At 44.4% G+C, this 19,007-nt stretch overlaps 1 protein-coding gene across 3 annotated transcripts; it reads right to left on the minus strand.

The window, feature by feature from the left end:
* Positions 1-2,130: 2,130 nt before the first annotated feature.
* Positions 2,131-17,184, minus strand: cacnb4b (calcium channel, voltage-dependent, beta 4b subunit). 3 transcript variants are annotated; one of them, XM_049754694.2, is made up of 14 exons: positions 16,909-17,184; positions 15,062-15,145; positions 10,427-10,597; positions 10,232-10,354; positions 10,002-10,129; positions 9,305-9,381; positions 8,842-8,861; positions 7,932-8,012; positions 6,255-6,313; positions 6,062-6,171; positions 5,802-5,953; positions 5,300-5,395; positions 5,026-5,211; positions 2,131-4,946 (listed from the first exon to the last, which is right to left on the minus strand). In XM_049754694.2, the coding sequence occupies exons 1-14, from the start codon at positions 16,969-16,971 to the stop codon at positions 4,686-4,688; spliced, it is 1,611 nt and encodes a 536-aa protein (XP_049610651.1). In that variant the 5' UTR covers positions 16,972-17,184; the 3' UTR covers positions 2,131-4,685. The 3 variants fall into 3 exon arrangements, with proteins under 3 accessions (XP_049610651.1, XP_049610652.1, XP_049610653.1); XM_049754695.2 differs by lacking the exon at positions 9,305-9,381 and having other exon boundaries at positions 8,842-8,860; positions 16,909-17,183; XM_049754696.2 differs by lacking the exons at positions 15,062-15,145; positions 16,909-17,184 and adding an exon at positions 12,449-12,846.
* Positions 17,185-19,007: the final 1,823 nt, after the last annotated feature.

Below are 19,007 nucleotides of genomic sequence, written 5' to 3' on the forward strand. Positions count from 1 at the left end.
ACAACCACTGCACTGTGAGGCGGAGGTTCTCACCAGTCAATTACCGTGCCGCCCATAAAACTACATTCATAATTACATGACAACATACAACAAGAGTGCTCCCCATCCACCGGGCTCCACTGGAGATATTTTGTCAAAGAGAATGAGAAAATACTTTCAACCAGAATCCAGACTCTCGTATAGAAAGTGTTTAGAGGGTGTTATTTCTGCAAAAGGAGGATCTACTAAATATTGATGTCATTTTTCTGTTGGGGTGCCCAAATCTATGCACCTGCCTACTTTTGTTTAGGTAATGATTGCACACTTTCTGTAAATCCTATAAACTACATTCCACTTCTCAAATATCACTGTTTTTGTCTGCTATATAATATATTTAACTGAAATTGTTGATCCGAACAACCAATTACCGTATTTGCCGGTGTATTGGTCGACCTTTTTCGATCCAAAATCGACCGAAAAAAATCGACCTCGACTTATACACCGAGTCATAAAATTTAACTTCGTACTCATCGCTTCAAATGTGATGGTAACCAAGGCCGTTTCTCATGCATCTCATTGTGCGTTGCACTTAGAAAATTTGAACCGGGCGGCGTGCGCGAGTGCGCGGCCCGCTGGAAGTCGAATGAGGCTCAGCGATCTCCTCCGCGGTGCTTATAAACAGCCGATCCGCTCGGCGGGGGCTATTTTCGGCCACTCGGCGCGTGCGCACGGCCTCCCGGATGTGCCGGGCGGCGTGCGCGAGTGCGCGGCCCGCTGGAAGTCGAATGAGGCTCAGCGACCTCCTCCGTGGTGCTTATAAACAGCCGATCCGCTCGGCGGGGGCTATTTTCGGCCACTCGGCCCGTTCGCACGGCCTCCCGGATGTGCCGGGCGGCGTGCGCGAGTGCGCGGCCCGCTGGAAGTCGAATGAGGCTCAGCGATCTCCTCTGCGGTGCTTATAAACAGCCGATCCGCTCGGCGGGGGCTATTTTCGGCCACTCGGCGCGTGCGCACGGCCTCCCGGATGTGCCGTGCGGCGTGCGTGAGTGCGCGGCCCGCTGGAAGTCGAATGAGGCTCAGCGATCTCCTCCGCGGTGCTTATAAACAGCCGATCCGCTCGGCGGGGGCTATTTTCGGCCACTTGGCGCGTGCGCACGGCCTCCCGGATGTGCCGGGCGGGTGCGCGAGCTCGCCGGCCGCTGGAAGTCGAATGAGGCTCCGCGATCTCCTCCGCGGTGCTTATAAAGTGCCGATCCGCTCGGCTTGGAGCTATTTCCGACCTCCCGTTGGTGCCGGGCGGCGTGCGCGAGCTCGCCGGCCGCTGGAAGTCGAATGAGGCTCCGCGATCTCCTCCGCGGTGCTTATAAACAGCCGCATGCGCACGGCCTCCCGGAATTTGAACACATTTCGTCAATAAATTTCGCATATTGAATTTTGAAGTTTAATATAATGCAACAATTGAGCTCGACTTATACAAAGGATATATCATAAAATCGTAAATTTCCGTCGAATTTTAGGGGGTTGACATACACCGAGTCGACCTGTACACCGGCAAATACGGTATTTTTTAAAAGAAAATCTTGAAAATGTTCAGGGGTGCCCAAACTTTTGACTGTATGTACGTAAATATGATATAAAAAGTCAAGTGTTCTTGTCCCTGAAGGAATTTTGAGTGCATTGGAGTGTTTATGTGTAAGATTATGTCCGCATTATCTATGTTTGTGGAATTGTCACACTCTTTCCCAATCCGGGAGGCACGGCTTCACCAACTTATGTGAGTATTGAGTTGCGAAAAAAACCTCAGGTTTTGTCATTTGTAGGCCTACAGTAAATGGACTTGCATGCGTAATGTATCCATATTCTTCTGTTTTGCATGCACCCCCCCCAGTGCAGCGCTGTCTATTTATGTAGTTTACCACTACCAGAGTGTGAATGTGTGAGTGCATGAATAGCGATGTATTCACGATGTATTCTCGAATGTTACTATATTCACTGTAAAGCGTTTTTGAGTGTCCCGAAAAGTGCTGTATAAATCTGCATTGTTATTATTAATCATCAGTCAATTCATCATTAGTTCTCATCAAGTGTAATTACAACCAATTGTAGTTCTGACTGTTAAAAAGTGACTGTTCAAAAAAAAATACAACAGGCGGTATTATAACGGCTCTTTTATTTAGCAAAAAAAAATTTCTTAGTCACTTGGAGCTCTGCTTTAAACACAGCTGCCTCCAAAGTCACATAGTTTTATTTAAGTCTTCCTTATAAATTGGAATGGTATATTATGCATGCAATACCGCATTAGCCGCTGAAGATTTTCACCTTCCACAGACAAATCCACAATAAACACAAGATTCCCTCAATGGTCCAGATGAAGCTATGCGGAAAAGGGGAGGTGCAAAGAGGCAACAGTATGAAGTTGGCGATTGCATAGTACATGAAGATCCTCATTTAATGCAGAGCATGCTGCTTTGAATTGCACATGACTGAAACCTTGCTTTTGTAATAGTATATCTTTGATTCTCCACATCTCTCAAAAGACTGTATGTATGTACATTTGTTAGAAAACAAACCCAAACGCAAGAATCACAAATGCCCATCTGTTGCATTTTGACTGGAATAAAGGTACGTTCCTAATAAATGTACTTTCTCCCCCTAAGCATTGTTGAATTTTTCAACTAATTGGCTCAAAGTAATTTATACTGCATATCTTAATAAAGACACAGAGACATGAATGGTTTAAAATATTTGTCCACTCAAGCAGCATAGTTGAACTTTTTTTTTTTTTTTTTTTAGTATAATTGCGAAGTCATTCCTCTTTATACTGTTCTATGTGGCAGAGGGCTAAAAAAAAAAGCACAATTTATGTTAATGTGCAATCACTATTTTAACCTATTGTATCACATTTTAAATGAAACAACCAGAAATTTTGGAGCTGGTTTTAAAGTCATCATTGTTAACTATGGCTCCAATTTAATCTCATTATTTCCCTCATGATATAGTAGATATCTGGCATTAAAATGCTGTCCATTTCAATATCTTGCAGAGCATTTCAATCCAGTCCTGATAGCAAGAGTAACGTTCCTACAAGCTGGCAGTTGCACTGGTGCACATTATTCGGCACACGTCAAGAGAAGCAAACTGTCTAACTTGATCAACAGGTGTGGTCATCCGTCCATACCGATTTTGAAAGGTCTGTTCGATATAAATGAGGAAATATGTTTGATTCATCATCTCCAATGAAAGGTCTCGCAACCTTAACTGCAGAGGTCACTTATTTAATCGATTCAATAGATTTTTGGGTTTGTTTTACTGCCCATTGCATGCCTCAACGCCTCACCAAATGCCTCGCATTTATCTGAAACGATCTTCATGAAATCCCATTTCCCCTGCAAAAAAAACTAACAACCCAAATAACAAAACAAATCACATTTACAGTAAAACTACAACATAAAGTGCCTTAAAATCATTATTAGCCACATTTGTACTTGTTTATTTCAGTCAAACTTAAATTACACTGCCACTTAACAGCGATGCAAACACAAAAAGGTTGCTGCTGTCCCGGATTAGAATCTCAAGTTTAGGGAGCTATTGTAGCTGGCTGCACTGATACAATTTCACATTGTTTCATTTGCCTTAAATGTCTTACTGAATATCTTTTGCTTGATTTGTAGAATTCAAGGGTGGAGGTGAAACTAGATATAACTTGTGAACTTGTACAAATGGGGTAAAAAACCAAAACAAATCGAAGTGAAAATATGACAGATATGCAGCCAGGAAACCAGGAGCTAAATGCATGAGGACAATGCAACTCGACACAAATGACCAAGCAGGAATCTAATTGGCTGATGGATGTCGGTGGGTCTGGGAAGGACCTGTGGAGCCCCAAGCAAAACCAATCACAGGAAACAATTCACTAAAAGGACACTGAAAGCCCAAACAAAAAGCCAGAAACACCTGTGATTTAAATGCTATCAAATGGAAACATATAGGCAGAATCTCTTTTAAAATTTCTCCTATTTGCTAGCTAGATTCTAGCTTCCAAACTGCTTACAACAGAAGCAGAGCACTGTTTTCTCTCTCGTCTGATCTGTATGCCGCAGCAAGAGTCTTTCCTCCTTAATGAACCACTAAAGCTATACAATTCAAGAAGTAACGTTCAATGATCAAAATAGTTCAAGAATGTGAAGCACCAATTTTTCAACTAGGAGCACGCAAGACAATTTCCAATGTGCATGTGCTTTCCAAGGCCACCCCAGACCACGCATCTACAAGCTAGTGATTTAAAAAAAAAAAAAAAAACAGAACTACAGGATAGATACCAAAGATCTAGGAAGGAAGGAAGGAAGGAAGCAGACCTTCATCATCTATTAGCATGCAATAAGCTAAAAGAGGGTTTTTACATGGTTAGGGAAGGGGTCTGTGTCCAGTGGACCTCCTTCCCACCTGGTGTGACATCACATCAGCACTGTGTGACCACTGCTGATAGCAGCGAGCATAATCAATGCAATATGTCTTCTGAGCGTGATCCAGAAGGTCCAGTAGTTGGCTGGGCATCCTGAAACATAAACTTCAATTTCTGCGAATGTTTTGGAGGTTTCATACACAAACAACCCCCCTGAAAATAGGGAAAACTTGGGACAATCTTGGCTCTGTGGTAGCAGTTATTTGTGGATGGATTCTGTTCACCCATGATGACTCAACAGGGTTCAGAGCCGGTGCCGGGAGTCATGGCTGTAGCTGCCCGGGGAGCTGCGGTTGCGGTGTGGCTTGTATGCATCCTGATAGGGGTCCTGGTAGTCCTGGTAGGGGTCCTGCGCTTCTCGGCTATGCTGCGAGCCTGACGACATTCGATTGCGTCCCTTGTGCGCCCGTTCATTATGGTAGTTTTCGTCAGATGTCATCAGGTTGCGACGCTCGTTTGCAGTAGAATGGTCGCTCGTGTGGTTGCTTTGTTGCATTCTTTGGCTCTGGCATTATAAGGGACAAGTAAGGCATGATACACATGGTGTGTCAAACCAACATGATCTTGAAGTTGCCTTGGCATACCTGCAGTCCAGAGATGCTGGTAGGGTACGCTGTGAGGGTGCTGGGGCCTAGGTTGCGTCCCAGCAACGGGTTTAGAGGCGTTGCCATGGAGGTATGAGTTGCTTTCCAATAGGCCTCAAGGTATTCTGCAAGATGCTCACAGGCATCTTCGAGCTGATTCTCGTCTAGGATGATGTCAAACATTTCCTGTTGGCAGCAAAACGCTCGACAGCTATTATTTGTTGTCATTTCAATGAAACAAAGAGAACAGTATGCTATGAAGCTGGCCCCTTACTGGTGGACATTGAGCGAGTTTGTCTGCAGCCACAAGCTGCACATTCAGGTGTTTGCTCTGGGACTTCCCTCTGGACTTGACTAGCCTCTGCAGAACCTGAAGGACAAGGACAGACAAATGTGATCAAATTAGTGGGGCTTTTTATGGTGTCCTCGGCACCGCCGTTCTGGGTGGTCCTCAGCATGTCAGTGTGACTACACCTTAGCTCATGTCAGTGTGATTACACCTTAGCTCCACATGATCATTGTATTACTGCCTGTGAAAATGTGAAAAATACCAGACTAAGATTTTGTTAGGGAAGTTTATAGTAATCCCATTTGCTGTGGTGCAAAATACTCATTCTAGATTCAAAGGAAGACAATTATGTACCTACCATTGGCACTGCACAAATATCAAGACGTGATTGTTGTCACTGCTGAATAGGTATTGCATGCTCTATTCAACAATAGAATTTTACGCTGATGGGCATGATCACCGTTCAACTGGACTTGCTTGAGCTTACTTTTGGCGAGGACACTTTGACGTGGACAATGATAGGAGCCAAGGAGGTCTTGAGTAGTTGTGCTGGGTGGTTGATAGTGTCAGCATCCAACACTACCAGCTGCAATGAGCGGGCCAACTCAAAGATGCGCTCAATCTCACTTTGCACTTCAGCTGATGACACAAAAAAGGAGTAAGGATCGGCCGAAGGTGCCATGAGAGAATCTTATCTGTTCTCTAACTAACTTTCCATTAGACCGCATTTAAGGCATAATTTCTTACCCAAGCTCGAACGGGTGTTGGACCGCTCTATAATGGCCCTCTTGCTGGGGTTGTTAAGGACGGACCTCTTGGCTAAAGATATATCTGCTGTGACTCGAGTGATTGATATTCTGCAAGAGTGTGACATATAATCTGTAAATCCATTTGATGGAAAAAAACGAAAAACTAAGAGGAAACATTGCATTCGTTTTACCTGCCGTCAAATCTGTGCTTGAGAAAGTCAAAGAGTGCTTTCTGCATCATATCAGTCACCTGCACAGAACAATGTAAAACAACTTGCCAACTGCTGAAAAGTTTTTAGTTTTTCAATCCGTCTGTCCACCCGTCCGTCCGTCCGTCCGTCCATCCATCCATCCATCCATCCATGCATCCATCCATCATTTTTCCAAGGTCACATTCCCAGTGCAGCAGTTTAACCAGACTTCACTGTGGGCAATGCAGACCTATCAGAGGGACAGAACAACCTGTATCGGGCGGTCAAGTACCCCAAACTCCTGGAGCACCACCCGCACAGAACTCCCAGAGGGACATGATCAAATGCCTTGTCGACAAAGCCCTCATTGCCTGGTTGGGAGAACTCCCATTCATCCTTCAAGACCCTGCTGAGTGTGCAACTGTTCCGATCCCAGGACAAAAACCGCATTGCTCCACCAGAATCTGAGAATTGAATTCTTGGCACGCCGTCCTATTTAGAACACCAGATTAGACTTTACCAAGGAGGCGGAGGATTGTCAGGCCCTATAGTATGGAACTCATGCTCCGGTCCCCCTTTTCAATGAAATACGCATTGTAACTTGGAGGGTTGACAGAAACTATGAACAACAGAGGGACCACCATCCTAGTGGATTCCGGTTGGCCCATGAATGAATGACTGAATGAATGAACGAATGAATGGACGAACAAACGAACGAACGAACAAACGAACGAACGAACAAACGAACGAACGAGTGTATGAACGGACGAACGGGGGAACGAACGAGTGAACAAATGAGAATAAATGAAAATAAATAAATGAAAAAAATAAATGAATGACAATTTCTTTTTGATACGTCATGAAAAAAAAAATGAGCCAAAGGGCACAGGCTGAAGCACGCTTATTTTGGCCTACCCTTTTGGAACAATTAACTCAAATATCACAAAATAGTCACATAAAAGTAACACAAAGCAATAAGACAACCTTCATTCTCATATTTTTCAATGTTTGAACTCTTAAATTGTCATGCACGCTTTCAAATCCTTTTCGATTATTCCATACTTTGACACCGCTTACAGAAATACATTAATCTTTCATTTTCGTCCTGGGTTTTATTTTCTCAAAAATTTGTTTCCCTCAAAGCTCATATCAAGAATCCCTTTTCTTAAACATATTTTTGTAATGACCAGAAAACTGATTATAATACAACCGCAGTCATCTTTTGTAGAATAAAAATTTGTTTGGTTGAGTGGGATATGCGCTACCCATCTGCTGCCTCCAGAATCCCAAAAGGACTCTTTCTTCAAATTGATGGCAACATCGGTGTTCGCTCATGGGTTCGGGGATTTCTGCCATGACAGGTACTGACCACCTTTTAGCCATGGATCCAGTCAGCTGCCTCAACAAATGTGGTATGACCAACGCTGACTCAATTTGGGGACCATGTTGTAGGTGAGCCGTGCTTTTTTTTTGGTCCCTCATCTATGACCCATTTGCGATGGGCATAAAGCCTCAGACAACTTGGCTCCTAAGATCACAAAGACACACAAACCCCTCCACCATGATAAGGTGATGTCTCAGGAAGGAAGGAAGGAAGGAAGCCGGAGTACTCTGAGAAAACCCCCACAAGCATAACGCGCGCACACACACACACACAACAAGTCTTCTCAAGCTCACCTCATAACCCTTGAGTGAGGGTCCCACCAGCACCACAGGTCGCATGGAAGGAACCACATCATACGGGGGGACATGCTCCGTCTGTCAATCCAAAAATATAGTCAGCGGTGGGTGGAGTGAGACAATGGGGCCAAAATAACACAATCAGACAGGTCCAATGGGCAGCGGATGAATGTGCATTACAATCAGTAGTTAAAATGACAGGCTGCTCTTGCATGATGCAAACTCACAGAAACCATGTTTCCAACAAACACTACAGTTCAGTTTAAGTCAGTGCTTGTATTTGTATTGCAAAGTGTCCCACCAACACACTTTCTTAATAGTTGATCTTAGTTGACAGCTGTCAGCTACAGTGTGCTATGCTTACCAGTTCTATTAAATGGACGCAACAGTTATGAGGTATGTATGGCAATGAAGATGGAAAAGATCTGGCAATATGTTTTGCATTTCTTTAGCATGGTGTTAGAGTATTTCTTACAAGAACAACACAAATGTGTTTGTGAAAAGCTATTATGTGGTCTTCGAATTCCTTTTGTTTTTGGTAGTTATGGCACTTGGTCATAATAAATGTGTGCCCACCTTTGTATTATTTTGGTCACTTTCACAACAATGTCGACTAATTAAATCAAATTGTAATGAATGATGAAAACAAGGCTTAAATGTAACAAGAGAATGAAAGGATGAGGAGCAACATGCCAATGTTGTCTGCAAACAGACGGTTAGCTGATTCATTATAGTTTATATTTTTAAAGATGTGAAAAAAGACAACTTTGATACTTCAGTCAGCCTGAAGTATTGCGCTCCGTGTGAAATGTGGCCACTTGCTGCAGCGCCACAAGCTCCTGTCATTCGGCAATGGAGGCCACAAGAACTCAGTGGAATGCTTCGTGAGCGGGTCTCACCAACTTACCACTTTCTGTTTCTGCTTTCCTGTGGGAAGGGAGAGAAGACAGCGACAGTGTCGTCAGTGGCTGCTTGGGGAAGGAGTCACAGTTAGAAACCTTGCAGGTCATGAGCAAAGAAAACCTAGCAGCTATCAACTAGGATCAAGAAAAATCATCAGAGAAAAGGCTATGTTCCTATTATAGTCAGAAAATCACATGAGTGCTGTTCAGGGGGGGTTCATAGTCTTGTCGTTGGATTCACACTGTGGTAAGCCCCACTCTCAGAACGCCTGCAGTCCTCAACTGGAGGAAGAGGAGCATCATGGAAAAAATGTACCAACAACTGTAGGCAGTGAACTTAGGCTTTAAGCAGAGACAACGGGAAAGCTTTACGCTCTTATTCTATGCTCTTGTGCTTCAGGAGGCTCGTTCGTCTCTAAGCAGGTGGCTGGCTACTTAGGGCCCACTCCCCCTGTCTGATGCTCTCACCTGCCGAGGATATGAGGGGTCGGATAGAGGCAGACACCTCATCCTCTACACTGGAAGAGGAGTTCCCTCCGGACTTACTGGAAAACACAAGAGGGGGATAAAGAGAGACAAAAACACAGCGTGGCATTAATGCAGAAAATGGGAGAAAGTGTGAGGAAACGTTAAGGGATCAGTCCAGGAATTCCAGCTACAGTGAATATAAGCGTCCCCGCTTGTCTGAGATGCTGGTGGCAGTCACCAAGCTCACGCAAGTAGAGCTCTGGAGCAGTCGGGTCCACAGAGATTAGCGTTAAAGTCGACTTTGAAGCTTGAAGAGGTGCATGAGTTACTGTACGAATGCCGGGTGACATAACCTTCAAGACACATTACGCTTGTGAGAAAGCGCACACAAAGTTAATGGGAACTCTTAATAGGGCTGCTGAAAGTGACCGCGGGTGTGTGTGTGTGTGTGTGTGTGTGTGTGTGTGTGTGTGTGTGTGTGTGTGTGCGTGCGTGTGTGCGTGTGTGTGAATAGAGGAGATGGTCTATCTAAACAGGCATGAGTCATAACCAGATTTGCACCCGGTAAAGAGTTCAGGAGAATGTCAGCTGTTTGACGTGACGTTTATTTGACTTTAGTAGAGACCTCAAATCATTAGCAATTTTGGGAATGCATGTTCTTGGATGAAAATAAAAAAACAGGTCTTCTGCTACTTACCCTTGCACTCGTCCTCTTTTTTGCTCCTGCTGAAGCCTGATGTTCTCCAGCTTCAGGGGGCTCGGGATGAAGCCGATCTCACATCCCTCCTTCACCAAGCGTCCAATCCACCAGTCGTTATTGAACTTCTAGAAACAGAACACAAGGAACAACACCACAAACTTGACACCATTTTTCTTTGTTATTGATGAATAGATGTAATAGCTAATTTTAAAAAAGGCCAAAAGAACCTCTTTTATGTGGAGAAAGTCCTTGGCATCAAAGGAGATTGCTGTGGCGGGAACTGGAACATCTTCATCCAGAGCCCCACAGTAGCTGACATTGGTCCTTACAGCAAATGCTACAGGCTTGGTCTGGAGACATAGTCACATGATACTTTGGGATGAGAATTGCACCAGAATCTTACAGTATGTGTGCGTATACACCTTGGCTCTCTCCAGCTGGACGGTGGCCTGCTGCTCCTGCTCCTGTCGGCTCTGTCCCGGTCCTTGGCTCTGGCTTGGACTCTGGCTCTGGACCTGGGCCTGCACGTCACGCTCCTCCTCCAAAGAGACATCTGAGTCTGATGGTCGGCTAGTGTATGAATCAGCTGAGCCCTGCAAACATGTCATGGTAAATGGTAAACGGAGTGCACTTGTATAGCGCTTTTATCTACACCACATGTTGCCCAAAGCACTTTACAATCCCTCACAATCACACATTCATACACACACCAATTGGAGGCTGCTGCCATGCAAAGCACAACCCTGGGAACAAAATGTGGTTCAGTGTCTTGCTCAAGGACACTTCGACATGGTCAGCGGGGTTGAGGATTGATCCCACAACCTTAGAGTTGAGAGGATTGTTCAACAATCTTTTCAGGATTGGGGAGAATTTAGATCGTTACGGTGTCTCAAGACTGATTGCACAGCGCCATTTACTTACTACTCATCTCTATACACCAAGTCTAAGCTTGCCTCTCACAGGGTCTAACAACAAGCAGACTGCTGGATTGTGCCATTATTAGGACAACAAAGATATCCAAATGGGGAAATATAGTCCACACCCAAAGAGAACACAAAAAACACTCTAGTCTGTTTTGGTATTATTAAATAGAAATAAAAGACACATTCTGCTGACTCTTTTCATTGAGATCAGTTCAGCGCAGCGTGCTCAGCTGAGTAAGTCATCTGTGTAATGGCTTTTTTGAGGACACAAAACGGTTACTTCAGCTTCAGTGCAAATTTATAAAAGATAGGCTACAATGTGGAGTTTAAAGTGAATTAGGGTTGAGTTGCAGGAAATGTGTGAGGGCCAAGACTGTCTTGATTTGATGTCTCTCTGTTAGGAAAATTGTATATATATATGTTATAATGCGTTCGCTAATAAGTACTTATTCATAATGTTACTGCTCAGCATGCTTGCTGCTTTGCCTTGCTTATTCTTATCTTGTGCAACAGAACAGAAGGATTACGGCTGGGTCAGGGGCGAGATGACGGTTGTGTCAAACAAGATACTGCTGACATCTCAGCAGAAAAATGATGTCCACCTAAACTGATCGTGAAAACAACACGTCAAACGATGCGCCATGAACCTTCTGATCTTCCTTAAAGAACATCACTTTCTCTTTTTATCTCTCGGAATATTGCTTAAACTGTTTTGCTGATATAGCTATATCTGCACGCAACACTTTGTGCATTACTTTTTGTTTCTTTTCTTACGAGACGAAGCCCGCAATCTTTTTTTTCCCCCTCACCCTCAGGGGCTAATCGTCTCACACTGTGGGTAGGGCATTCCAAATAAAAAGAGCGAGGAGTGTAAACAGATTTTTAGTGTAGTCAGATTGTAGAAAGCAATCTGTATCTCACTCCTCGCGAGAAAACTCAATATTCTGCCTCACTTGTGTTTGTCTGCTGATCCTTTTTATCTATATGTGGATGCTTTGCAGCATCCCAACCCTCACCCAATAGAGTAGCTTCAGCATGTGACTCATCAACATCACAATCCACTTAATGACATCACAATGCATGATTCTTACAGCCTGGGCAGAGCCTACACAAACGGGCCGCCTCAGGTGGAGTGGAAATGCTTGGTCGCATCTTTTTCGAGCAGTATCATGTCACAATGAACATCTTTCCATCTTCTTCCTGGTGCTGGCATTAGCAGCATTTCTGGGAGCATCAGAGCAATGAGCACTCAATGGACTGCAGCAGCTGCACATCACGAGCATACATGGTGGGAACGGAGATAAAATTGACGGTCTTCACACATCAGAAACCATCTGCCAAATTTGCACCCCCACCCTGTCTCACGCACACACACACACACACACACACACGCACACGCACCGACCCCCGCTTCCAGCCTAAGCAGAGCCCACCATCACACTATGTTGTTGGCTTAAAGGCCTTTCGACTATTCTACGCGTGAGCACAAAGAGTGAGAGCCGCATGCATACAAACACTCACCGCCTCCGAGTCTTCAAATCCATGCAGGTACAAATTGTCATACATGGAGGTTTGTTATTCCAACGCACGCCTCTGACACAGAATGAGAGGGGATAGAGCAAATGTAGAGTCAGAAGAGGAAGGAGGGGGCGCCAGAGAAGGGGGTAAAGGATGGATGGGATGACGACAATCCCCTCTCCTCACAGCATGGAAGGCTCTTTAAAAAAAAAAAAAAGATCTCGCTCCTCCCGTTTGGTCTTCTGGAGCCTTGATGGATGCAACGTCTCCCTGATCCCACAGAGTTGCTAGCTGGCTCACATTATAGGCTCTCCCTGGAGGTAGCCCAATCCTGGCATTTCATTTCATCACACAGGCAAACAGCGAGCAGCAGCAGCAGATCCAAGCCTGATGACTGAGCAAATGTGCACCAATGTGATTGGTTAGCTCACTGGCCAGTCAGCTCGGCGGCAGCAGGAATCAGTGGGGGAGGAGGGTGGATCAGCATCCTCCATTTTCTTTTTGAACCCGTTCTCAGAGAGCTGAAGTTATTCCAAGGAAATACTAATACTAATACTAATACTACTACTACTACTACTACTACTACTACTACTACTACTACTAATAATAATAATAATAATAATAATAATAATAATGGGCAGCATGGTGGTCCATGGTTAGCACATTCGCCTCACGGTTCAGAGGTGCGGGGCTCGATCCTTCCTGTGTAGGGTTTGCATGCTCTACCTATGCCTGGGTAGGTTCCTTCCAGCTGCTCCGGTTTGATCCACATTCCAAAAACATGCACGATAGGCCGATTAACCACTACAAATTGTCCGTATGATTCGTGAGTGCGAGTAGTTGATTGTGTGGTTGGTGGTCTATGTGTGCTCTGCATTTGGCTGCAAGCCTTGTGGAAGATGAATAATAATAATAATAATAATTTATCAATGGATGGTGTGGCACTATATAAATTCAAGTTGTTTTTAATGTAATACAATGGTGCTGTGGTAGAACTAGTCAATTTGGAGCATTAATACATTTTATTCCACTTATCTGGGTCGGGTCTTGGGTGCAGCTTTAGCAAGGATACCCAGACTTCCTTCCTCCTCGCTACTTGGTCCAACCCTTCAGACCCTTCCCAGGCCAGCTGTGGGACATTGTGTCTTCACCATGTCCGAGGAGGCCTTCTTTCAACGGGATATTCCTGAAATCCTTCACCATAGAGGGATTCCTAAGCCAGACAAAACTCATATTTTGGCTCTTCTATCTGACCTGATCTGTGTAAGCATACACTGAATGGTAAATGGAAAGCTTTGACTTTTGGTTCAGCTCCTTCTTCACCACCAGAGATCGATACAGAGTCCATATCAATGAAGATGCTACACCGATCAGCCTGTCAACCTCCTGCTCCATCCTCCCTTTGATTGACAACAACAAAAATGCCATATCCCATATCCTCCATATCCCCCATACTCAAAAAACACCTCCCATAGAACTCCCCAAAGGATCCGGTCAAACGCCTTCTCAAGTGCACAGAACTCATGTCGACTGGTTAGGCAAACTCCCACACACCCTCAAGGACCCTGCGATGAGTGTTGTGTTGTTCTACCGTTCCACAGCCAGAATTAAAGCCACACTGTTCCACCAGAATCTGAGATTCGACTTTCCTCTTCTGCAGCACCCCTGAACAGACCTTCCTAGGGAGGCTGAGCAGTGTGTTCCTCCTATACACCCTCGGACTGCCACTCCAGTCTGCCAATCCAGAGGCCCCCTTCCCATTGTCCATGCAATGTTGTAGAGGTGTGTCAACCAGGACAGCCCCACAACATCCAGAGTCTGTTGTAACTTAAGGTGGATCTCATCCACCTCTGGGGACTTGCCACTGATGAACCACATCGGTGACTTCAGTACCAGAGATAGGACAGCACACTTCAGTCTCCAGTCTCCCTCAAAGAAGGCCATGGAATTGAGGAGGTCATTCTCCCCAAGACACAATGTCCTGAGTCGAGGTCAGCAGCACCCGGTCTCTATGATATACAGTAGTGCATTTCTTCCCCTTTCTGAGACACCAAAAGGCAGATGATAATTTCTGTGAAGTCGCCTGGAAGTGATTTTCCATGGCCCAACCGAACCCCTCTTATGTTTGAGTTGGTACCTCGGCAACCACCAAAGCCACATTCCGCAAGGGCAGCCGATACCCATCAGCTGCCTCTAGAGTTCCAGAGGCCAAAAGAGGCCAGATAGAACTTAACTGCTGGTGTCCAACAACAGGTTCTGGTTGAAAACAATTTGCAAATCATTATATTCCTTTTTATTGACATTTTACACAGTCCCAACTTTATTGGAACCGGATTTGTGGTATTTGACTGCTTGAGGAAATCAAGCAGTCGTAAGTAAAAAAGGCTTCTTTTCCTCACACTTAGCTGCCAACAGATGAATGTGTTTCATGTTGCTCAACTGAAGTATGAAGCTGCTGGCAGTCATCTTGTGGTGTACTGCAATCACCCAACAGTGAAAGAAAGTGGTGCAGGTAACGTGCACAACGCAATAATTTCTCATTGCTGTGCCCGGGACAAGCTTCTTCTCAGCAAAAGTGCAATTTCATGATTGTGTGTGATTCTCACTGCTTAGCACCTGTCTGAGGATGAAGCTGGTTGAAGTGGTGCTGCCATCAGACCTCTTCAGACGGCTTCTTCGGGAGTAAGTGCCCCGGTTCACCTGCAGTAAGCATTGTCAACAAAAGAGAAAACTGCAAAGCTGCATTATTATAAACATTAAGGTTCAAAATTAATCATTAAGGTTCAAAATCCCATTTATTTTTATGACTCAAGTTGTCCATTATCTACTATATCTATTTAATTCATTCACTCATACAGTTGGGCATAGAAAATTAATGATCGATTTATAATTTGTGGACTCAGATAATATAGCATGATGTCACTGTTAGCGCTAGTTCTCTGATAGTTACAGACAAACTTGTGGGAGGAATGTTGGTTGATGCCGAAACCTGATTCCTTCTAAGAAACTCTTTCGATTAATCAAACTCCACAGGAAGGCCGGAGCCAGAATCAAACCTGCAACCTCTGCACTGTGAGGCGGACGTGCTATTATTATTATTATCATTATCATTATTATTATTATTATTATTATTATTATTATTATTATCATTAGATATTGGGAGGAATCTTAAAGACAGGTAGTTACAATTAAATTAACCACCCTGGCAAAGTTAAAATCAGAATACCCCATTCTAAGACAATAAGTGAAAATAATGTGGCAGATTGCTTGTTTCTTGCGTCATTCCTGAAGAAGCCAGACTGGGTAACCGTAGACAATTTTTGGGATCGATTCAAAAAGACTACATTGGCAGTTGGAGGACTAGAAATCTGAGGTGCAAAAGCTCGTTGACTTAAAAAGAATAAAGCCCAACTGTGCCACGGTTTCTGAACCTGAATTTGCCACCTTTGGAGAAAATCCTCCAACAGCAGTGTTGCTGTCTATTAAGATGTACCTGTCTTTTGAGGAACACATGCACCTGGCTGTTGTGTCAAAATACTATATCATCAGTTTATTTGCATTCCACCTCCGGCCCTACCTGTGCGGAGTTTGCATGTTCTCCCCGAGCCCCGCGTGGGTTTTCTCCGGGCACTGCGGTTTCCTCCCACATCCCAAAAACATGCTTGGTAGGCCGATTGATCACTCCAAATTGTCCCTAGGTGTGAGTGCGAGTGCGAATGGTTGTTTGTCTCTGTGTGCCCTGCGATTGGCTGGCAACCAGTTCAGGGTGTTCCCCGCCTACTGCCCGATGACGGCTGGGATAGGCTCCAGCACGCCCGCGACCCCTGTGGGGACTAAGCGGTTCAGAAAATGGATGGATGGATGGATGGATAGCTTATTTGCTAAATTTGATGTATTCTTTGCTTAACCGTTGTGTTTTACTCCTTTTTCCCTCAATGCTTTCATTCTTTGTCTCACCTCCATAAATACCATGTATAACAACGAACTTACTCTCTAGAGAGCAAAATTAATTATCTGCCAGTGATTTGTTCCATTTCGGTCCGTGTCTCTAGAGTGAACGACAATGTCAGGGAAGTCAGGGCCCAATTCTGTCAATGTCTACAACAAGGTCATTAATCTGGGCCACCATCTTTCTCTGTCGCCAAATGCATGCCAAGAAAAGCCAGTAAGACTGAGGTCTCTAAATAGCCTTCTATTATAATTAGATGGAATTCTATTAAGATATTTTGTACAGCTACATTGCTTTCACCCGTAAGAAATGTTTCTATCGCTTTGAAGAGGGGTGATGGGCAAACTTCAAAGAAATAGTCTTAAAAAGGATATTGACTCATTGCAATGACACATTGTAGAAGATTTTCATTGGAAAAGCTGAAGTTTGTATCAGACTCAAGTATAAACCGCCATAATAAAGAAAATACGTAGAACTCCTGAGCACGTTAAGCAATTCAATTTCGAGAAGATACCTGAAATATGGGCGCTTGGATGCCCTCACCAATCTTGTTCCGTATGTAGATATGTCGGGACATTTCAGCCAGGACATCGGTCCAGACTGCTGGCTGCTCCGGTGTGGCCCAGCGGAGGGGTGACGGCTTGCGGGCTGCGTGCTCCAGCTTCACACCACACCGCGGAACATGGGCTCTTGCTGTCTAATCTCCTCCGCTGCGAGGACACAGGTGCTCCTGCTGCTGCTGTTGAGCACTGGGAAGCTTGAGAGGATGATGATGAGACAATGATGATGATGGCGATGATTGTGATGCTCGCCCACTCATAAGCAGATGGACTTGAGTGATAGATGAGGGAGGGGGGTCTTTATTTAGCCTGAAGAGAGGGCTAATTGTGGGCTATTTCAGACACTATGTAAGAGTTATTCTCAGCTCTCCCTGGAAACAGGCTCATTTGGAATAATACAAAAAGCGTTACGAAGGACTGGACATCAATTGGAAAAGCTGTCATGGTCTGTCTTTGATTTGAAAAAAGCATTAATCAACCTAATTGTTTCCTTTATTAATTAAATAAATCTAATGAATATATAAATGCTTCATTAAATAATTAAATACATTTCTCCATTAAGTAAATGTTTCATTTGTTAAATGTTTCATTTCATTCATTCCGCACTTTTTGACCAAGACATTGACTGCAATTTTAGAAATACTTGAGAGCTTCACTGGAACTCAGCTACCTATAAAGCAGCAGTTAAATTCTTTACTAAACACGTGGAATAAAAGGTCTTGTTTACAACATCAGACCAGCTGCAAAAAACTGTAAACAGTAAAAAATATAATCTAATATAGAATATAAAGCTGATTGAGCTTTCATGGTTTTTTCAAAGTCAAAGTCAGCTTTATTGTCAATTTCTCCACATGCCAAAGACACACAAAGAAACCGAAATTTCGTTCCCCCCTATCCCACGGTGACAAGACATGGCTCACAACAGACAAACAAGTAAACAAGTATAACAAAAGCGTGCTGAATAAATAATGAATAAATAACACAACAATAAATAAATAAATAAGAGGAGCAGAAAAAAAAGGAGCAAGTGCGCGTACAGCAGACATTCCCGAAAATAGCGCAACAGTGCCGCACGCTACGCAGAAGGGGGTAGCGAGTTCAGGGCCCTAACAGCCTGGAGAAAGAAGCTGTTGGCGAGTCTGGTGGTGCGGGAGCGCAGGCTCCTGTACCTCTTCCCAGAGGGCAGAAGGTCAAACAAAGAGTGAGCCGGGTGACTCACATCTCTGGCAATCGAGGTTGCCTTGCGGGCGAGATGGGAGGTGTAAATGTTTGGAAGGACTCTGGTCACAATTGTGTAAGCATTCGCTGCATACCAAGAAAAGGAGCTGGAGAAGAAAATTGTGTTAATAATGCTATCGGCGATGAGAGGACCACTGTGTTGTTCTACATCTGCATAGGAATCCAGATGCAGGCTTCTGGGAGGTGGCAGCATTTTACCTTACTTTATCATCTGACGCCATTTTTGGTACGTATGATGTTGTTGTTTGTCCTTCAGATTCGAAGATGACCATTGACTTCAATCTAGATCGATGAGCAGAGATTGTGGGTCCGGAGGTGACTGATGAGGCCAATCTTCAAATCCATCCATCCATCCATCCATCCATCCATCCATCCATCCATCCATCCATCCATCCATCCATCCATCCATCCATCCATCCATCCATCCATCCATCCATCCATCCATCCATCCATCCATCCATTTTCAACACCGCTTATCCCGATCAGTGTCATGGGGTTGCTGAGCCTATCCCAGCCAAAGGCAGACTACACTCTGAACTGGTCGCCAGACAGTCGCAGGGCATACGATCAATCACACACACCAGCATGCACACTACCACTGAGTGGGAATCGATCCCTCGCTTCCCGCACACAAGTCAGGCCTGTGCACCCCTACACCATCAGCGACTTAGCTTCAGATTTAATTCACGAATTCATGACATCACAGTAATTTGATATGAAATGTGAATGCCATAATATCTAACTCATCCACCCATTTACTACAAAATGCATCCTGTTGACAGGGAATTGAGACAATTGCAGTTGGTTTAAGATG

The sequence above is a fragment of the Syngnathus scovelli genome, chromosome 2 (assembly GCF_024217435.2).
Source record: "Syngnathus scovelli strain Florida chromosome 2, RoL_Ssco_1.2, whole genome shotgun sequence".
In the NCBI taxonomy this organism is placed as follows: Eukaryota; Metazoa; Chordata; class Actinopteri; order Syngnathiformes; family Syngnathidae; genus Syngnathus; species Syngnathus scovelli.

Coding starts and splice junctions, on each gene's coding strand:
- cacnb4b (XM_049754694.2), bottom strand. CDS start 16,971: ATGTCCCGACATATCTACATACGGAACAAGATTGGTGAGGGCATCCAA. Junction 10,598..15,061: donor CCAGCTTCATCCTCAGACAG/GTGCTAAGCAGT, acceptor ACATGTTTGCAG/GGCTCAGCTGATTCATACAC. Junction 6,172..6,254: donor AAGCACAGATTTGACGGCAG/GTAAAACGAATG, acceptor ACACTCTTGCAG/AATATCAATCACTCGAGTCA.